This window comes from Theropithecus gelada, chromosome 9 (assembly GCF_003255815.1).
Source record: "Theropithecus gelada isolate Dixy chromosome 9, Tgel_1.0, whole genome shotgun sequence".
In the NCBI taxonomy this organism is placed as follows: domain Eukaryota; kingdom Metazoa; phylum Chordata; class Mammalia; order Primates; family Cercopithecidae; genus Theropithecus; species Theropithecus gelada.
The window spans coordinates 122,165,613-122,186,407 of record NC_037677.1 but is presented as its reverse complement, the minus strand read 5'-3'; the positions used below and the strand labels follow the sequence as shown (position 1 = coordinate 122,186,407).

General features: G+C 41.1%; 1 protein-coding gene across 2 annotated transcripts in view; it reads left to right on the top strand.

Annotated features, from left to right (window-relative positions):
• The first annotated feature begins 96 nt into the window (after positions 1 to 96).
• Positions 97 to 20,795, top strand: part of TEX36 (testis expressed 36) — an 88,873-nt gene continuing 68,174 nt past the window's right edge. For both annotated transcript variants that reach the window (XM_025397249.1, XM_025397248.1), the window contains exons 1-3: positions 97 to 302; positions 17,535 to 17,666; positions 18,413 to 18,493. In XM_025397249.1, the coding sequence (XP_025253034.1) occupies positions 252 to 302; positions 17,535 to 17,666; positions 18,413 to 18,493 (264 nt within the window). In that variant the 5' untranslated portion in view covers positions 97 to 251. The remainder of the gene's footprint in view (positions 303 to 17,534; positions 17,667 to 18,412; positions 18,494 to 20,795) is intronic.

The window sequence follows — 20,795 nt, the reverse complement described above, 5'->3', positions numbered from 1 at the left end:
CAGGAATCCTCAGAGGGCTTAGAAGACTCCTTCGCCCATTGTGATGGGTGAGTTCCCATTCCATGGCAACAATGGGCACCCGCACCTTCCCCTCCTGGTAGAGGCTGAGAAGTAAAGATCAGGAATGAGGAGGAGGAGCAACTTCCCAGACGTGTAGAACTTATGAAGTTTATGAAGCAGCTTCCCAGACGTGTAGAGCGTATAGAGAGGTGAGGCAGCCAACCTCAGCCACATTCAGCTTCCTGAAGAGAATGACTAAAGGACGACGCTTCAACCCACCTTTAGACAAGGATGGGAGATGGGTAAGGAAGATGGTGGCCCCTGATGCCTTTCTCATGCCACATGGGTGTGGTCAACGGTCTGAGGAGTTCAGATCCTGCTTCTGCGATTTCTGAAGCATGACCTTTGACAAATCACTTCACTTTACTCAACCTCAGTTTCTTCATCTGTGAAATGGGAATCCCCTAACATTCTTGCGAAGATTGAATGAAATGCATGTAAACTGCTGAGCACGCTGGAACCTTGTGAATGTCTACTAAGCAGTAATTCCCACTCTACTTTTTCTTTCTTCCTTAACATCTATTTTCTAAAGTACTACAGAACGTATTCTCTTATCTATGTTATTTTTCTCCCCTTGCTAGAATATAAGCTTCATGGAGGTGGGATTTTTGTCTATTTTAGTCACTGATGTATCCCTAGTGCCTAGAACAGGATCTGGAGCATAGGAGGCACTCAATAAATATTTGTTGAAGTAACTATATTGTACTAGAAACCTCTAAACAAATTCTTGTTGGCTCCCAATCCGATTCCTTTAGCCCCTCCAGCCTATGAAATGAGAAGAGTCTGGGAACGCATCACTTATTCATCTTCATCTCTTGAAAACTTTCCCTTTCCAGCTTCACGCTCTCCCTCAGCCCTTGCTCTTCTGATGTCACTTACAGAACCTGTGGGATTTGTCACTCTTCTATCATCTTCAAGAAACATTTGGGTCACCAGTGTGAGGTCTTAGCCTCACTAAGTGTGAGGTCTTAGCCTTGTCGGCCAAGCACTTCTCTCCTTTGCTCTTAAACATGTATATTTCATGGCTGACAAGCCTTTCCCATTTCTAATTTCTACAATTTATTGACAAAAAGAATGTTAAGGGGAAATCACAGATGTAGACTCGCAATGAGAGACATAATCAGAGAAAAACCTGATGTCAACTTCTTTTAGGGTAGCAATAGGTAAAAAATTGTTAAAGTTTTAATTTGTTTCAAAGAATAACAGAAAACACTTCAGCCAATTTGGGTCTGAAGGCTTTAAAAACCTGATCTACCCACTTGGATATAACCTTGGCTAAGCAGCTTAGTCTTTCTAAGTCTCAGTTTCTTTGTCTGTAAAATGGGAGCATAATGTACCAAGGATAGAAGACCATGGTGGGGGATTCATGATTCATTAACGAGTGCTCAGTGCAATGAGTGAGCACATAGAAACCACTTCACATATATACACTTTGTATATATGTATACATATATGTGTATACACACAAATGTATACCTTGTTTCATTCCACAAAAATTTAAAGCATGGAAAATGTACACAATAAAATAATACAGTATAAATCAAATAGAAAGTTATAACCAGTTTTATAAGTACTTTAGAAGGAGAAGAGGCTGAGTCTGAGAACACATATAACATAGACATAATATTGTGTATATTTCTAGGATTATATGGTAGATATTTGGGCACCACATTTGACTCTGAGTTCCCTGGCAGCCAAAGTAAAATGGGAACTAATGTCAACTCCATAAAGCTAAATTCCCATGAAGAGAAAAATGTAAGTCGCTCAGACTAAGTAGCTTTCCCTCTAGCTATTACCTATGTATCAGTTAGAATCATCAGACTGAATTTTATAAAAGGCTGAATAAAGTGACTATAGTGTCTTAACCAAATAGGGATTTATATTTAAGTAACAATGAAACCTAGCAGTTGGCCATCCCAGGCTGGAACAGCTCCTCAAGGGAGTCACCAGCAGCTGCCTTTTCAGTGTTCTGTTTTGCCATCCTTAGTGTGGGGTGACTCCAGCTCCAGACAGTGAGTCCACAACTCAGACAGGAAAATAAGAGGAAGGTCAAATGACAAAAAGATGGAAGGCAGCTGTCACCTAAGTCTGCCCCTTTTTGTCAGGAAAACAATACTTTCCTGCCTTCCCCAGAGCCTGCTCCCTAGACCTCTGCTTCCATCTCACTGTGTCACATGGCCAATTTAGCTGCAAGGGAGTCTGAGGAGGTTTTTTTTAACCAAGCACATGGCTGCTCTGAATGAAGAACTTGAGTTCTGAAGTAAGGGGGAAAGTGAGAATCAACATTTCATAGGTAGAAATTTTATTTCATCCTTCTGTCAAGAGCCCAGAAACGTAGCCCAGTCCCTGGGTTTTAGGGAGAAGGGCACTGCTCCCCAAAGCTTGGCTTGAGCATTTGGCAAAAATCCTTTCTGCTGTCAGCACCTAAGAGCATAAAAAGAATAGTGCTGATCATGAAGTTTCCCAAAGTAACTTGTAGACGAGGAAGGAAAAATTAAAGAAACTGTTGGCTTTGAGTCAGCAGCAGCCCATTTGGGAGGACAGTAATTGCCACATTAGAGATGACAGTCATTTTGCAGTTGACCTTGCTGGTTGTAATCTGGCTATTGCCAGGTAGGAAAGACTTTTTCCACACACTTGCCCCTTCCTATTTAATATTTCAGTCATTGAGTGATTGAACGCAGCAAAAATTTCATCGCCAACTAGTTAAACAGCTATATTTCACGGTTACAATATCTAACAGAAGGGTTTATTTCACAGCTATCATGTTATAGCCATTAAATATATATTTTAAAAGAGTGAAATTAAAATGCTAGAGCCATTTTTTACAGTGCTTTAGTCTACAGACTTGCTGAATACAAATGAACCCAAGTCAGTTGTCATTTAACTAGTGAGAGACATCATTCTTGATGTTAGAACAGCCTCCCAACCACCAGCCTGATTTTCCACAGCTTCCCAGAGCAAAGTGTTGACTCAGTCAGCCTATTGGAAGGGTGAAGGAAAAGGTTCGGAGCCCAAAGGCCCTTTGTATTATTTATATTCACCTCTAAAAAGATTTCTTCAGAAAATATTTTAAAAATAGAAGATAGGATGAATGAGAAAGATATAGGTTGACTTTGAACACATTTCTAGAATATATTGTTAAGAGAGGAAAGCAAGGTGCAAAGCAGTATGTATGATATAATCTGATTTTTGTAAAGCAGTGTAAGTCTTCTCACAGGTATAGGTGTTTGTACGTGATCATATGAATGCTTAGTTGTTAATATTGTTATCTGGGGTTGGGAGATGTGACAGGAAGCAGAGAAGAAAGCAACCAAAAGCTACTGTAAAATAATAAGGCAGGGGAGGGGTGTCAAGATGGCTGACTAGAAGCATTGCGTGCCCGCCTCCCCTACTTAGAAGAACCAAAATAGTGTACAGGCAGTCACACTTCAAATACGTTATCCAAGACAGAGCGCTGGAATTCAACAGAGAAGTGACAGGAAACACTGTAAGTGGGGAAGGAGAAGGGAAAAAGGCAGTCTGCCTGGCCGGGATCGGCTGGGAGCCAGGAGTGACTTCCCAACATGTGGAAAGGGTAAGTGAGAGACTTCTGGCAGCCCACATGCCCACTGTGGAAATGTGTAATTCTGGCCACAGAGAACTTCTCGACCCTTCCATCCCTGAAACTAACATAGACAGTCTCCTAGAGACCGTGGGATGGAACTCCTCTAGGGAGGAAGGTCGTGCTGGGTTTCTTCCTGAGACCCAAACTGCTATAGCAAGGTGCCATTTTCAAACCTAGCTTTTGGCAGACTGCACACTATCCTGGGGCCCAGCAGCGTCTGGACTGAGGCATTAAGGAAACTTGGGCTATTGCTATTGGGACTGAGGAGTGAGCTGAGAGCATTTCCACAGTTGAGGCTAAGAAGCAAGTGAGGCACAGGCTGCAGCTGCAGCTGCTGGTGCTGGGAAGTGAGCACTGCCAGGAGACTGGGATGTAAGCGAGGCACAGACTGACACTGGGACTAAGTTGTCAGCTTTCAGGGGTGCTCCTGTAGCCAGAGCCAAGGGGGGCAAGCTAGGCATGGACTACTGCCGAGGTTAGAGGGTAAACCCTGGCAGGACTGGAGCATGAGAGGGATGTGTGTTCCCCATCCACCAGCCCAGGCTGTGGCCACCAAAGACAACCCCTCCCTCCAGTGACAGGGCCTCAGCACAGCTGCTACCACCTCTCAGCTGAGCACTCCACCTGGGGCCCGCTACTACTCATGATGGCTGGTGCCTGCTGTCATATTTCGGGGGACTGAGCGCAAGCCCACCCAGCCTGGCTTTGGCTCCTCTTCCATAACAGAACACATAGCCTCAGGTCCTTGGGCTTGCCCAACCCATCCACCACCTTGAGTACACTCCTCCCAGGGAACTCAGATTGGGCCTAAACTCCTGGCCACTACCATCTCAACTGGTGCCTATACGCAAGCACCACCTGAGTCCTAGAGACTGGCCTGCCCAACCCATCACAACCACTGCCAACATCAATGCACACCACTCAGGACCCAAAAAATCATCCTGCCACTGCTACTTCCATCACCCATGCCACACCAGCTGCCTAGGGGCCTGAGAACCCACCCACCTGCCTGGTTCACTGCTGCCACTACTGGTATCCAAGCAAGCCACCTGGAGGCCCAAGAATTGGCCCACCAGGAACTGCCAAAACAGGCACCAGCTTATACTACTCTGAAGCACAAAGATAGACATGCTCAGCTAACTGCTGCCACCACTGGGGCCTGAAGACTGACCTACCTTGCGTCTCAGTCCCCAGCACAACTTCATCACAGCCTCTCTTGTTAACCATACTGTAACCCACTGAGGAAATCACAGGTACCACTCATTATGGTGACAGACAAAGAAATCATATAGAGCCTACATGACTACATGCATGCAGAATCAAAACCGAAGTACCCTATCTAACTGAAACCATAGAAACATCTTCAGGAAAATGTCCTCCCTTATGAAAGTAAATTTAAAATTAGGAAGAAGAGACTGTTATACCAGATGTGCAGATAGCAATGTAAGGACAGAGTAAACATGAAAAAGCAAGGAAATACACTTCTAAGAGACAAAATAATTCACCAGCAATAGATCTTAATCAAAAATAAATTTCCCAAATTCCAGATAAAGAATTGAAAATATGCATTTTAGGGGCTGGGTGCAGTGGCTCATGCTTGTAATCCCAGCACTTTGGGAGGCCGAGATGGGCAGATTACTTGAGGTCAGGAGTTCAAGACCAGCCTGGCCAACATGGCAAAACCCCATCTCTACTAACAATACAAAAATTAGCTTGGCATGATGGCACATGTTTGTAATCCCAGCTACTTGGGAGGCTGAAGCAGGAGGATCAATTGAGTCCGGGTGGCAGAGGTTGCAGTGAGCCAAGATCGCACCACTGCACTTCAGCCTAGGCAATAGAGTGAGACTCTGTCTCAAAATAAAAAAGGAAAAAAAAAAAAAGAGAAAATATTCATTTTAAAGAAGCTCAGTGAGATACAAGAGAATTCTGAAAAATAGTACAAAGAAATCAGAAAAATAATTCAGTATATGAATTATAAATTTGCCAAGGAGACAGATATTTAGAAAAAAAGAGAACCAAATAGAAATTCCAAAATTGAAGAACTCATGGAAGGAAATACAAAATACATTTGAAAGTTTCAACAGTAGATTTGATCAGGCAGAAGAATCTCAGAACTTGAAGACAGGTCTTTTGAAATAATCCAGTCAGACAAAAATAAATAAAAAATAATTGAAAAGTATAAGTAAGGTCTTTGTTACATTTTGAATAACATAAAGTGATCAAACATTTAAGTTATTAGTGTCCTCCAGAGAAAAGAGACAAAGAAAGCATTAGAAAACCTATTTAACACAATAATAGATAAAAACTTCCTAAGTCTAGAAAGAGATTTAAACATTCTAGTACAAGAAATTCAACAGTCCCCAGGCAGATACAATACAAAAAGGTCTTCTCCATGAAACATTATAGTCAGACTATCTAAAGTCAAAGACAAAGAGCAAATTTTTTAAAAAGCAAGGGAAAACCATTAGTCATAAATAAAGGAAACTCCATCAGACTAACATTAGGTTTCTCAGCAGAAACCTTACAGGTCATAAGACAATGGGATTGTATATTCAAAATGCTGAAAGAAAAAACTGCCAGTCAAGAATGCTATTTCCAGCAAAATTCTCCTTTACAACTGAAGGAGAAATAGTCTTTCCCAGACAAGCAAATGCTGAGGGAGGGACTTTTTTACCACTAGATTGACCTTTTGAGAAATGCTCAAGGATCCCTGGAAGTGAAAGGACAATATTTACCATCATAAAAACATACAAAAGTATAAAACTCACTAGTAAAACAATCATACAAAGGAGGAAGAGAAAGGATTCAAATCGTACCACTAAAGAAATCCACCAAATCACAATGACAATCAGTAAGATAAAAAGAAAGGAAGAAAGATGTAAAGAGCAAGAAAACCATTTAATAATATGATAGGAACAAAGCTTCACATATCAATAATAACTTTGAGCAGAGACATTAAATTATCCATTTAAAAGATATAGAATGGCTGGCTGAATGGAATTTTAAAAAATGATCCAACTATATGCTGCTTACAAGAAACTCACTTTAGCAGTGAAGACATATAGACTGAAAATAAAGTCATGATAAAAATATATTCCATGCAAATGGAAAACAAAACTGCACAGCAGTAGCTATACTTAGATAAAACAGTCTGTAAGTCAAGCACAATAAAAAAAGAAATACAAAGAAGGTGATTATAATGATAAATGGATCAATCCAGCAAGAGGATATAACAGTTCTAAATATATGGCTATCCCACACTGGAGCATCCAGATTCATAAGGCAAATATTATAAGATCCAAATAAATGGACTGCAATGCAATAATAATGGAAGTCTTCAATTCACTCTTCCCAGCATTAGATAGATAATCTAGACAGAAAGTCAACAAAGAAACACTGGATTCAAACTGAACTTTAGGCCAAATGGACCCAACAGGCATTTACAGTTCTTTCTATCAAACAACTGGAGAATATACATTATTTTCATCAGCATATTAACATTCTCCAGGATAGACCATATGTCAGGTCACAAAAAAAAAAACCAAAAAAAACCAAAAAAAAACAAGTCTCAACAGTTTAAAAAAATTAAAATCATCACATATCTTCTCAGACCACAATAGAATAAAACTAGAAATCAATACCAGGATGAACTTTGGAAACTATGCAAATACATAGAAATTAAACAACATGCTCCTGAATGACCATTGGGTCAACGAGGAAATTTAGATAAAATTAGGTGGGAGGGGCCAAGATGGCCAACTAGAAACAGCTGCGATTGGAGGTTCCCACTGAGAAGAATGAAAATGGTGAGTGAATCCTGCACCGGCAACTGAGGTATCCTGATTCTGTCATTGAGACTGACTAGGTGGTTGGCAGGACCCACAGAGAGTGAGGAAAAGTAGGGTAGTGTGTTGGCCCACCTGGGAGCCACATGGGGTGGAGTTCCCACCCCAGCCAAGAAGGGTGGTGAGTGATCATCCTGCCCTGCCTGGGAAACCATGCTTTATCTATAGACCTGTGCAACCCATGGATCGGGAGATCCCCCTCATGAGCCCACGCCACCAGGGCCTTGGGTCCCAAGCACAGAGCTGTGCAGATTCTCAGCAGCCACTTGGTGGGGACTGCCTAAGACTACTGAGTTCCTGTGGGGAGAGGTGGCCATCATCATCGTGGGTGCCTGCTGCCTAAGACGACTGAACTCCCCAGGAGAGGGGCAGCTGTCATCACTGTGGCTGCCTGCTAAGACAACTGAGCTCCCATGGAGAGGGGTGGCCTCCATCACTGTAGCTCCAGTCTGCCATTTTTACCCTGCTGGTGCTGGAGAGACTGGACCATTTGGACCCAGGAGGAATTTCCCATAGCACAGCATAGCAGGTGTGGCAGATCGTGGCCAGACTGCCTCTTTAAGCTGGACCCTGGCCCATCCCTCTTCACTGGATGAGGCCTCCCTGCATGAATTTCAGCAACTCCAGCCAGGGGTTTAGGGACAGAACTCTTATCTCCCTGGGACTGAGCCCCTGTGGGGAGGGGTGGCTATGGTGTCCCTAGATCAGCAGACTTAGTCTTCTCCCCTGCTGACTCTGAGGAACCTGGGCAATCTGGATGAGCAGAGATTCCCCCAACCCAATGCACCCCCTTTGCCAAGGGGCAGCCAGAGTGCTTCATTAAGCAGGGCCCTGGTTCCCATGCCTCCTGAGTGGGTGGGACCCCTCAGTCAGGTTATACAGGAGTGTTCCTGCTGGTATCAGATCAGTGCCCCTCTGGGACAGAGATCCCAAAGAAAGGAGCAGGCTGCCACCTTTGCTGTTCTTCAGCCTCCACTGGTGATAATTCCAGGTGCTGGAGGGACCCAGGTGAATAGGGTCTGGAATGGGCTCCCAGCAAACTGCAGCAGTCCTATGGAAGATGGGCCTGACTGTTAAAGGAAAGACAAACAGAATGCAACAACAACAATAGCCTCAACAAAAAGTCCCCATAAAAATTCCATCCAAAGGTCAGCAGTCTCAAAGATTGAAGCTAGAAAAACTCACAAAAATGAGAAAGAATTAATGAAAAAAATGCTGAAAACTCAAAAAGTCAGAGTGCCTTTTCTCCTCTAAATGATCACAACACCTCTCCAGCAAGGGCACAGAACTGGGCAGAAGCTGAGATGGATGAATTCATAGAAGTAGGCTTCAGAAGGTGAGTAATAACAAACTTCACTGAGCTAAAGGATCATGTTCTAATCCAATGCAAAGAAACTAAGAACCATGATAAAACATTACAGGAGCTGTTGATCAGAATAATCAGTTTAGAGAGGAACATAAATGACCTGATGGAGCTGAAAAACTCAATATGAAAACTTCACAATGCAACCACAAGTATCAATAACCAAATAGACCAAGAAGAGGAAAGAAGTTCAGAGCTTGAAGACTGTCTTGGTGAAATAAGACAGGCAGACAAGAATAGAGAAAAACAATGAAAAGGAATGAGCAAAACTTCTGAGAAATGTGGGATTATGTAAAAAGACTGAACCTATGACTGATTGGGGTACCTGAAAGAGAAAGAGAGAACCAAGTTGGAAAACATACTTCAGGATATCATCCAGAACTTCCCCAGCCTAAAAAGACAAGCCAAGATTCAAATTCAGGAAACCCAGAGAGCCCCAGTAAGATATTCCACAAGAAGATCAACCCCAACACACGTAATCATCAGATTCTCCAACATGGAAATGAAGGAAAAAATGTTAAGGGCAGCAAGAAAGAAAGGCCAGGTCACTTACAGATGGAAGCCCATCAGACTAACAGAAGACCTTTCAGCAGAAACCCTACAAGCCAGAAGAGACTGGGGGTCAATACTCAACTTTTTTTTTTTTTTTTTTTTTTTTTTTTGAGACAGAGTCTCTCTCTTGTTGCCCAGGCTGGAGTGCAATAGTGTGATCTTGGCTCACTGCCACCTCCACCTCCTGGGTTCAATTAATGCTCCTACCTCAGCCTCCTGAGTAGCTGGGATTACAGGCACTTGACACCATGCCCAACTAATTTTGTATTTATATTAGACATGGGGTTTCACCATGTTGACCAGGCTGGTCTTGAACTCCTGACCTCAGGTGATCAGCCCACTTCGGCCTCCCAAAGTGCTGGAATTACAGGCATAAGCCACTGTGCGCAGCCTCAACATTCTTAAATCAAAAAATTTCCAACTCAGACTTTCATATCTTGCTAAACTAAGCTTCATAAGTGAAGGAAAAATAAAATCCTTTTTAGACAAGCAAATGCTGAGAGAATTCGCCACCACCAGGCCTACTTTGCAAGAGCTCCTGAAGGAAGTACTGAATATGGAAAGGAAAAACCATTACCAGCCACTGAAGTACAAAGACTAATGACACTATGAAGCAACTACATCAACAAGTCTGCAAAAATAACCCGCTAGCATCATGATGACAGGATCATATTAATAGATAACATTAACCTTAAATGTAAATGGGCTAAATGCCTCAATTAAAAGACACAGAATGGAAAGCTGGATAAAGAATCAAGACCTACTGGTGTGCTGTATTCAAGAGACCCATCTCATGTGCAAAGACACACATAGCCTCAAAATAAAGGGATGAGGAAAAATTTACCAAATGGAAATCAGAAAAAAACAGGAGATGTGATCCTAGTTTCTGGAGAAAACAGACTTTAAACCAACAAAGATCAGAAAAGACAAAGAAGGGCATTAAATAATGGTAAAGGGATCAATTCAACAAGAAGAGCTAACCTAAATATACATGCACCCAATACAGGAGCACTGAGAGTCACAAAACAAGTTATTAGAGACCTACAAAGATACTTAGACTCCCACACAATAATGGTGGGAGGCCTTAACACCCTACTGTCAATATTAGATCACTGAGACAGAAAATTAATGAGAATATTGAAGACTCAAACTCAGCTCTGGATCAAGGGAACCTGATAGATATCTACAGAAGCCTCCACCCAAAAATAGCAGAATATACATTCTTCTTGGTACCACATGGCATTTACTCTAAAACTGATCACACAATGGGAAGTAAACACTCCTCGGCAAATGCAAAATAATTGAAATAATAACAACCTGTCTTTCAGACCACAGTGCAGACAAATTATAACTCAAGATTAAGAAACACACTCAAAACCACACAACTACATAGAATTTGAACAATCTGCTCTTGAATGACTCCTGGAAAAATAATGAAATTAAGGGAGAAATCAAGCAGTTCTTTGAAATCAATGAGAACAAAGAGACAATGTACCAGAATCTCCGGGACACAGCTAAAGCAGTGTTAAGAAGGAAATTTATAGCACCAAATGCCCACATCAAAAAGCTAGAAAGATCTCAAATTGACACCCTAACATCACAACTAAAAGAACTGGAGAACTAAGAGCAAATGAACCCTAAAGCTAGCAGAAGACAAGAAATTACCAAGATCAGAGTGAAACTGAAGGAGATAGAGATACAAAAAATGTTTCAAAAAATCAGTGAATCCAGCAGGTGGCTTTTTTTTGAAAAAATTAATAAAATAGACCACTAGCTAGACTAATAAAGAAGAAAAGAGAGAAGAATCAAATAGACACAATGAAAGATGATAAAGGGGATACGACCACTGACCCCACAGAAATATAACCAACCATCAGAGAATATTATAAACACCTCTATGCAAATAAACTAGAAAATCTAGAAGAAATGGATGAATTCCTGGACATATACACTCTCCCAACATTAAATCAGGAAGAAGTTGAATCCCTGAATAGACCAGTAACAGTTCTGAAATTGAAACAGTAATTAATAGCCTACCAACTATACAAAGCCCGGGACCAGATGGATTTACAGCTGAATTCTACCAGAGGTGCAAAAAAGAGCTGGTATCATTTCTCTCCTGAAACTATTCCAAACAATTGAAAAGGAGGTACTTCTTCCTAACTCATGAGGCCAACATCATCCTGATACCAAAACCTGGCAGAGATACCATAAAAAAAGAAAACTTAAAGCCAAAATCCATGATGAACACTGATGCAAAAATTCTCAATAAAATACTGGCAAACTGAATCCAGCAGCAAATCAAAAAGCTTTATCCACCATGATCAAGTCAGCTTCATCCCCAGGATGCAAGGCTGGTTCAATGTATGCAAATCAATAAATGTAATTCATCACATGAACAGAACTAAAGACAAAAACCACATGATTATCTCAATAGACACAGAAAAGACCTTTAATAAAATTCAACATCTCTTCATGTTAAAAACTCAATAAACTAGGTACTGGTGGAACATACATCAAAATTATAACAGCCATTTATGACAAACCCACAGTGAATGTCATACTGGATGGGCAAAAACTGGAAGCATTCCCCTTGAAAACCAGCACAAGGCAAGGATGCCCCCTCTCACCATTCCTATTCAACATAGTATTTGGAAGTTCTGGACAGGGCAATCAGGCAAGAGAAAGAAATAAAGTGTATTGAAATAGGAAGAGAGGAAGTCAAACTGTCTGTTTGCAGATGACATGATCCCATATCTAGAAAACCCTATAGTCTCAGAACAAAACTGGAGGCATCATGCTACCTGACTTCAAACTATACTACAAGGCTAGAGTAACCAAAACAGCATGATACTAGTACAAAAACAGACACATAGACCAAGGGAACAAAAAAGATAACTTGGAAATAAGACTGCACATCTACAACCCACTGATCTTCAACAAACCTGAAAAAAACAAGCAATGGGAAAAGGATTCCCTATTTAATGAATGGTGCTGGGAGAACTGGCTAGTAATATGCAGAAAATTGAAACTGGACCCCTTCCTTATATAACAATTAACTCAAGATTAAAGACTGAAATGTAAAACCCAAAACTATAAAAACCCTAGAAGAAAATCTGGGCAATACCATTCAGGATATAGGAGAGGGCAAACAAATATTGCATGATTAAAATGTCAAAAGCAATTGCCTAACCACGCCTACCAAGCGGAGGTGTTCCCAGGCTGTCCCCAGTACTCCAGGCCCCGCCCCCTGCCACACTCTCTTGAAGAGGGGGCCTCCTCCTCGGGGCTCCAGGTTGGCTTGCCCGTGCTCTTGCCTCCCTTGTGACAGTGGTGTATGGTGTCATCTGTGAATGCTAACTCCATCACCCTTTCCAGCACACTGCCAATAAACAGCTATTTAAGGCTGGGGGCGTGGTGCAGGGAGAAAACTACAGCCAATATCCCCGATGAACATAAATACAACATTTCTCAACAAAATGCCAGCAACCTAAATGCAATAGCACATCAAAAAGACAATATACTGTGATCAAGTGGGATTTATACCAGGGACGCAAGGATGCTCCAACACACACAAATAAAAAAACATGACACATCACACCAACAAAATGAAGGACAAAAACCATATGATTATCTCAACAGACATAGAAAAAGCATTTGATAAAATTCAACATCCCTTTATGATAAACACTTTCAACAAACTAGGCATAGAAGGAACATAAGTCAAAATAGTAAAGACCATATACAGCCAACCCACAGCTAACATCATACTGAATGAAGTAAAGTTGAAAGCCTTTGCTCTCAGAACTGGAACAAGACAAGGAGTCTCACTTTCACCATTCCTATTCAACATAGTACTAGAAGTCCTAGCCAGAACAATCAGTCAAGAGAAAGAAATAAAAAGCATCCAAATTTGAAAAGAAGCAGTGAAACTGTCTCTTTCTGCTGATGATATGATATTATATCTAGAAAAACCTAAAGACTCTACCAAAAAAAAAAACCCACTTAAATTTGATAAATATATTCAGTAAAGTTGCAGGATACAAAATCAACATACAAAAAGCAGTAGCTTTTATATATATCAGCAATGATCTAACTAAGAAGGAAATCAAGAAGGCAATTTCATTTATAATAGCTACAAAAATATATAAGAATAAATTTAACCAGGGAGGTAAAATATCTTTATAAGAAAAACTATAAAACACTGATGAAAGAAATTAAAGATGACACAAACAAATGAAAAAACATCGTATGCTCCTGGGTTGGAAGACATATCATTAAAATGACCATATTGCTCAAAGCAATCTACAGGTTCAATGCAACCTCTATCAAAATACCAATGTCATTCTTCACAGAATTAGAAAAACAATCTTAAAATTCATATGGAATAAAAAAGAGCCAGAATAACCAAAGGAATCCTGAGCAAAATGAACAAAGCTGGAGGCATCACTTACTACAAGACTATAGTAACCAAAACAGCATGGCATTTTTATAAAATTAGACACACAAACCAATGGAACAGAATAGAGAACCCAGAAAACTGATCTTTGACACAGCCAGTATGAACTTATATCAGGGAAGCCGCACCCTGTTCAATAAATGGTACTGAAAGAATCAGATAGCCACACACAGAAGAATGAAACTGGACCCCTATCTCTCACCATATACCAAAATCAACTCAAAATGAATTGAAGACTTAAATATAAGACCTGAAGCTATTAGAATAAAACCTAGAGAAAACCCTTCTGAACTTTGCTTTTGGCAAAAAATTTATGACTAAGATCTCAAAAGCATAAACAACAAAAATGAAAACAGACAAATGGAACTATATTAAATCAAAAAGCTTCTGCACAGCAAAGGAAACAATCAAAAGAGTAAATAGGCAATCTGTTGAGTGGAAGAAAATATTTGCAAACCATTCATCTGACAGGTGACTAATATCCAGAATATACAGGGAACTCAAACAACTCAACAGTAAAAAACAAAAACAACCACCACCACCACCACAACCAAAAAACCAAGTAATTCCATTAAAAAGTGGGCAAAGGACATGAATAGACATTTCTGAAAAGAAGACATACAAATGGCAAACAGGTATATGAAAAGGTACTCAACATCATTGATCATCAGATAAATGTAAATCCAAGCCACAATGAGATATCACCTCACCCCAGTTAAAACAGCTTTTATCCTAAAGACAGGCAATCACAAATGCTGGTGAGGATATCAAGAAAAGAGAACACCTGTACACTGCTGGTGGAAATATAAATTAGTATAGCCACTGTATTAGTCTGTTTTCACACTTCTATAAAGAACTACCTGAGACTGGTAATTTATAAAGAAAAGAGATTTAATTGATTCACAGTTCTGCATGGCTGGGGAGGCCTCAGGAAACTTACAGTCATGGCAGAAGGTGAAAGGGAAGCAAGGCACATCTTACATGGCGGCAGGAGAGACAGTGAGCAAAAGGAGATGTGCCACACTTTTAAACCATCAGATCTCATGAGAACTCACTTATTATCATGAAAACAGCAAGGGGGAAATCCACCCCCGTGATCCAATCACCTCCCACCTGGTGCCTCTTCTGACATTTGGGGATTCTAATTCAAGATGAGATTTGTGTGGGTACACAGAACCAAACCATATTAGCCACTATGGAGAATAGTACAGAGGTCCCTCAAAAAACTAAAAATAAAACTACCATGTGATTCAGCAATCCCATTGCTAGGTATATACCCAAAAGAAAGGAAATCAGTATACTGAAGAGATATCTGCACTCCCATGTTTATTGCAGCACTATTCACAATAGCCAAGATTTGGAAGCAACCTAAGTGTCTATCAATAGGTGAATGGATAAAGAAATGTGATACACATACAAAATGAAGTACTAGTCAGTCATAAAAATGAATGGGATTCTGTCATTTGCAACAATGTAAATGGAACCGGAGGACATGTTGTTAAGTAAAATAAGCCAGGCACAGAAAGACAACCTTTTCCCATGTTCTCACTCCTTTGTGGAAGCTGAACATTAAAACAGTTGAACTCACAGAGAGTGGAATGATGGTTATCAGAGGCTAGGAAAGGTAGTGGTGGGGGAAGTGGGGATGGAAAATGGGACAAAAATATAGTTAGAATGAATAAGATCTAGTATTTGATAGCACGACAGGGTGACTATAGTCAATAATAATCTATTGTACGTTTTAAACTAAAAGTAGAATTGGATTGTTTGTAACACAAAGAAATGATAAATGCTGGAGGTGATGGATCCTCCATTTACCCTGATGTGATTATTACACACTGTATGCCTGTATCAAAGCATCTTATGTACCCCATAAATATATACAGCTACTATGTACACATACAAAATTTTAAATTTTAAAAAAGAAGACATACAAATGGGAAACAGGTATATGAAAACATGCTGAACTAATCATCAGGGGAATGCAAATAAAAACCACAATGAGATATCATCTTATCCCAGTCAGAATAGCTATTACTAAAAAGACAAAAAATAGCAGATGTTGGCGAGGATGGGGAGAAAAGGGAACTCTTACACACTTTTGCTGGAAATGTAAACTAGTAGAGCCACTGTGGAAAATAGTATGGAGATTTCTCAAAACACTAAAAAGAGAAAGTACCATTTGATCCAGCAATGCTATTACTGAGTATCTACTAAGAAAAAAATCAATATATAAGAGGGACACCTATACTTGCATGTTTATTGCAGCACTATTCACCATAGCAAAGACATAGAATCAACCTAAATGTTCATCAGTGGATGAATGGATAATGAAAATGTGATTGCTATTTAGCCAAAAACATTTGCAAACTATTCACACTATTGGAGTGTATACATTTCCTCTTTGTATCAAATCTACCACATCAGGTAGGTATTATTACTCCTATTTTACAGATAGGGAAACTGAGGCTTGAGAAAGTTTAGTCTCTCTCATCAGGCTCACCTAGGAGATAGGAGAGAGAGCTGGGGCTGGACTCAGGACCTCTGAATGTCTGGCCTCTGACCCAACCACATTATGCTTCCTTCTCCCTTTATGGGAATTTTCATTGAATTGGGTCTTGTCTTTTTAATTTCCATTCATTTCCTCCTAGAGAGTCCTGCTTCAGAGCTCACTTTGTTGGGGTGGCTTTTAAGAGGTGCATTCAAATAAAATTGGGGTGAGTTTCTCTCGCCATCAAGAGCCAGCTACATCCCGCTTCAGGAATGAAAGACTCATCCCTCCGGTTGCTGGGAGTGTGGCCCTCCCTGCCCACACCTAGAGATCTGCTGGCTGAAGAGAGCTGCCTCCCTAGGGTCACCCCCTCTTCTAGGGGTAGCCCAGGAATAAATCCAATGCCTCATTGCTGGGTGCACAGAGACTGGATCCCCTCTCCCCAACTCTGAGGGGCCACCCAAAGTCCAGAGCTCCCAGCCGGGTCAACAGAGGCCCTTGTTGGGACCAACCCCTTCTGCCCAGTCCTGTTTCCTTCCCAGTCTTTTGTTGATTGAGATTGCAAGGACACATTCTAGATAATCCTCATTGTCTTCATTTTTCTTGCTTCACAGCCTTCTATCCTCTCTTTTTCCCTCCTAGACGTTACCTCCCCTATACCATCCCACATTACCAGCAGAGAATCATTTGGGACTCTCTGTTCCTCCCCTTCCCATGGTCTTAGGGCCACCTCATACCTACGTTGCTGCAGGTTAGCTCGTCTCCATAAACGTGGGTTGGCTCCTAGGTCCTCAGTACTGGGAGCTCCCTGACCACAGGAAGGATCTCAAATAACACATTTCTGTCTCCTCAGAATGTGTCTGCTCACTCTCTGAGGACCACACCCTCCTTACCAGGCTATGGAAACATTTCCAGGCTCCAGCACAGCAGGGGTGGCCTCTGTAACTTGAAACAACCGGCAGTGATGGCTCTGGGCCATTACAATGTTTTTTGTCTTGGAAAGAATACTTGAAAATTACAAAAATTATGCCATTTCCATTGCATGCCAAAAGCACCCAAATTGCATTTTAATCACTGTACAGAGGAAGCCCTGATACTTGGCTTGTAGATTCGAATGTGTCTGGTTTTAATCAAGGCATGTGCTGTTCTTCCAGTTCCCTCACATCGGGCTAACGCAAAAGACATCAGAATCCAACACCAGGGCTATGTTAAAAGAGCCCCAGAGTCCACACTCACCTTGGCAAGTGGAGGGGAAGCTGCCGCCCATATACAAAGTCCGGGAGAAGGTGAGTCCTGAACACTGGCCACAGCCATGGGCTCCTGTGGACCTCCCAGGGGGCAGCAAGGCTGGCACGTTGGGCCAAGCAATTGTTCCTTGTAAGAAACTGCGCATTTACTATCCTTGGACCCTAAGGGTTGGTAGTGTCCCCACCCCGTACCCTGGTGCTCTCCAGCAGGAACTACCTCCTGCTACGGACAATCAAGTCAGGCTCCTCCATGAACAGGAAGCAACATCCTTCCAGCCCACAGCTCATTAACATGCACCTCCTGCCTCCCCGGCCAATTCCTGAGCGACTTCAAGGCCCTGCAGTGGCATGAAGGAGAAGCAAGGGTCCATTTCATACCTGCCAGGGTCCCCCCGAGTGAGGCCTTGGGCCAGGGCTCTCATCTCCTGGGACTCCTACTGGCCAGATGACGGAGTTGGTCTACATAGCCTCCAAAGTCCTTCCCAGCTTTTGGCTCTGTGAGCCTATACGCTTTTCCATCCTGGCCTCCAAATAAGGCGTTTTGAAAGAGAATGTTTATGACTTTCAGGAAGCTGGAAATAAGGTGGGGTTTCCAAGCCCCGGGGCTGATGAGCACGTGGATATCCTCCCTGTCCTGTATCTGCCCCATCTCGGGGGCCAGGTTTCATTGTCTTTCTTAGAGGTTACTTTGCCTCATCCATCTTCCTTCCACATCACCGGATCCCAGTTCTGAAAGCAAGCCGGGCTCTAATGTGTGCCCTTTCTCTTCCATCCCACTTTTCCAGCAAGCAGTGAATAACCAGTTCCCCTTCTCCGTGCATGACAATCGGCACAGTTTGGAGAACTCTGGATGCTACCTTGACTCCGTGAGTATTTCTTTCCAAATTATTAATAAAACAGGGAACAACACAAGGGATCTTGATTTTCTGGGGTGTGTTGAAGATAGAGGACTGGCCTCAAAACTGGAACAAGGTCAAAACAAAGCGAGATCTTAAACAAGACTCATAACAGGTTAAAAAAAATGTTGGACGCTCTCAGAATTCCACGCCGCTTTCAAGATCTACACCAGTGTTCTGCCTAGGTGTGTGTGCGCTTCATCCTTCTCCAAGTGCCTTCCCATAAATTGTCTCTTTTGCGAGCTTTCTTGTGAGGATCTGCCATGGGAAGGAGGGACTGCTATGCGTATCTCTGGATAGCAGAGCCAGGATCCACAAGGAAAGGTCAGAAGGAGGAGGAGCTTACATAATAGAAGGAAGGATTTCCTCGTGACTGGAGTTGCCTTTTCTCAGCAGGTGGTGAGTTCTCCTTCACTGAAGAACATGAAGTCTGACACAATGGTGGTTAACACAGCACTATGTGATAGCAATGTAATGCAAACTGTATGCATAATTTTAAACGTTTTAGTGGTTACATTAAGTACAAAGAAACAGGTGAAACTTACTTTAATAACATATTTTATTGGCTGGGAGCAGTGGCTGACCCCTGAAATCCCAGCACTTTGGGAGGCTGAGGTGGGAGGATCATTTGAGGTCAGGAGCTTGAGACCAGCCTGGGCTACCTAGTAAGACCCCGTGTCTACAAAACATTAAAAAATTAGCCAGGTGTGGTGGTGCATGCCTGTTGTCCCAGCTACTCAGAAGATTGAAGCAGGAGGTTCACCTGAGCCCAGGAGTTCAAGGCTGCAGTGAGCTATGACCACGAATCCTGCACTCCAGCCTGGGTGTCAGAGTGAGATCCTATCTCAAGCAAACAAAAATAATTTATTTAGCCCAATAATTCTCCAAATTGTCCATTCGACATGTAATCAATATAAAAAATTAATGAGCTATTTTACATTCCTCCTTCCAAACCGAGTCTTTAAAATCTAGGTGGTATTTTACGCTTACATAACATCTCAACTTAGACAACTCACATTTCAAGTGCTCAGTGGCTACATGTGGCTCGGGGCTACCAGACTGCACAGCACAGGGAAACCTATTAGGTAGAAAGCTGCATCAAGTGATATCTGCAAATCCTCATGGAAGCTGAAAGTCCATGGTGATGAAGATGTTATTAATGGCCCACCATTTAGAAAGCATCTGCCATATACCAACATCTCGTATTATTGTACTCAATCCTCACAACAATCCTACAGGCTCATTACACTTATCATCTCAATTTAGAGATGAGCAAATTGAGATCCAGTAAAGTTAAACAACTTGCCCCAAATCCCTCTTTCTTCTAGACTACAATGTCTTAACTAAATAGAAGTGCCTTAACCCGAAAAATCTGGTTTTCTTCTGGCAGAATGTTGAAAACAGAACCAAAATAATACCCACTTGGCCTGCTTCTGTAAATGGAGTGCTTAATATTGTTTTTCAAATAATCAAAGCAACGTATGTCCTTTAAAAACTGAAATAATACAGAATTGTATAAAATTGAAAATAAATTCACACCCTTATTTTCCCTCCTCACAATCTGACCTTGATGATTCACTGCTAGTAATGGTTTTGTGGGTAAAATTTGAGACTTTTTCCAATTCACATGCAAATGTACACACATAAATGTATATTTGTTAATGGTATAAACAGGATTGTACCACTTGTATTTTACTAAGGTTATGATGGTCTTCTAGAAAACCCTGGAAGCTTTCCAACTTTCTCTATGTTCTGGAATAGCTTATATAACATTTGGATTTTCAGTTTAATGAAGGTTAGACAGAATTTGCCTATGAAATAACTTGGGTTTGATATATTTTTTAGAGTAAGTTTTTTATTACTTTTTCTTTTGTTCTTGATTATTAATCTATTCAAACTTTCTACCTCTTCTTGGGTAGATTTTGCTCATATATATTTGCCTAAAATTTATCTAATTCATTTCAAATGTACTGGTATAACATCTCTCAAAATAGTCTTATTTTGTTGTTCCTTTAAAAATTTTTTTTCAGTTGAATGTTTAGTTCACATACTTGCAATTGTTTTTGTTAATAATTTATTAAAACTATAAGTAGTCTTTAAGATTATTGGTTTGACTACATCCCAAAGGTTTTTCCAATTAAGGTCTCATTATTATTTGCTTTCAAATAGCCTATGCTTTAATTTTTAATTTCCCTTTTCCTAAAAAAATTGGAAGAATGTTTTGAATTATCTATATGGTTAAAAATTTTAGAAATAATCTATTCATTGCTAA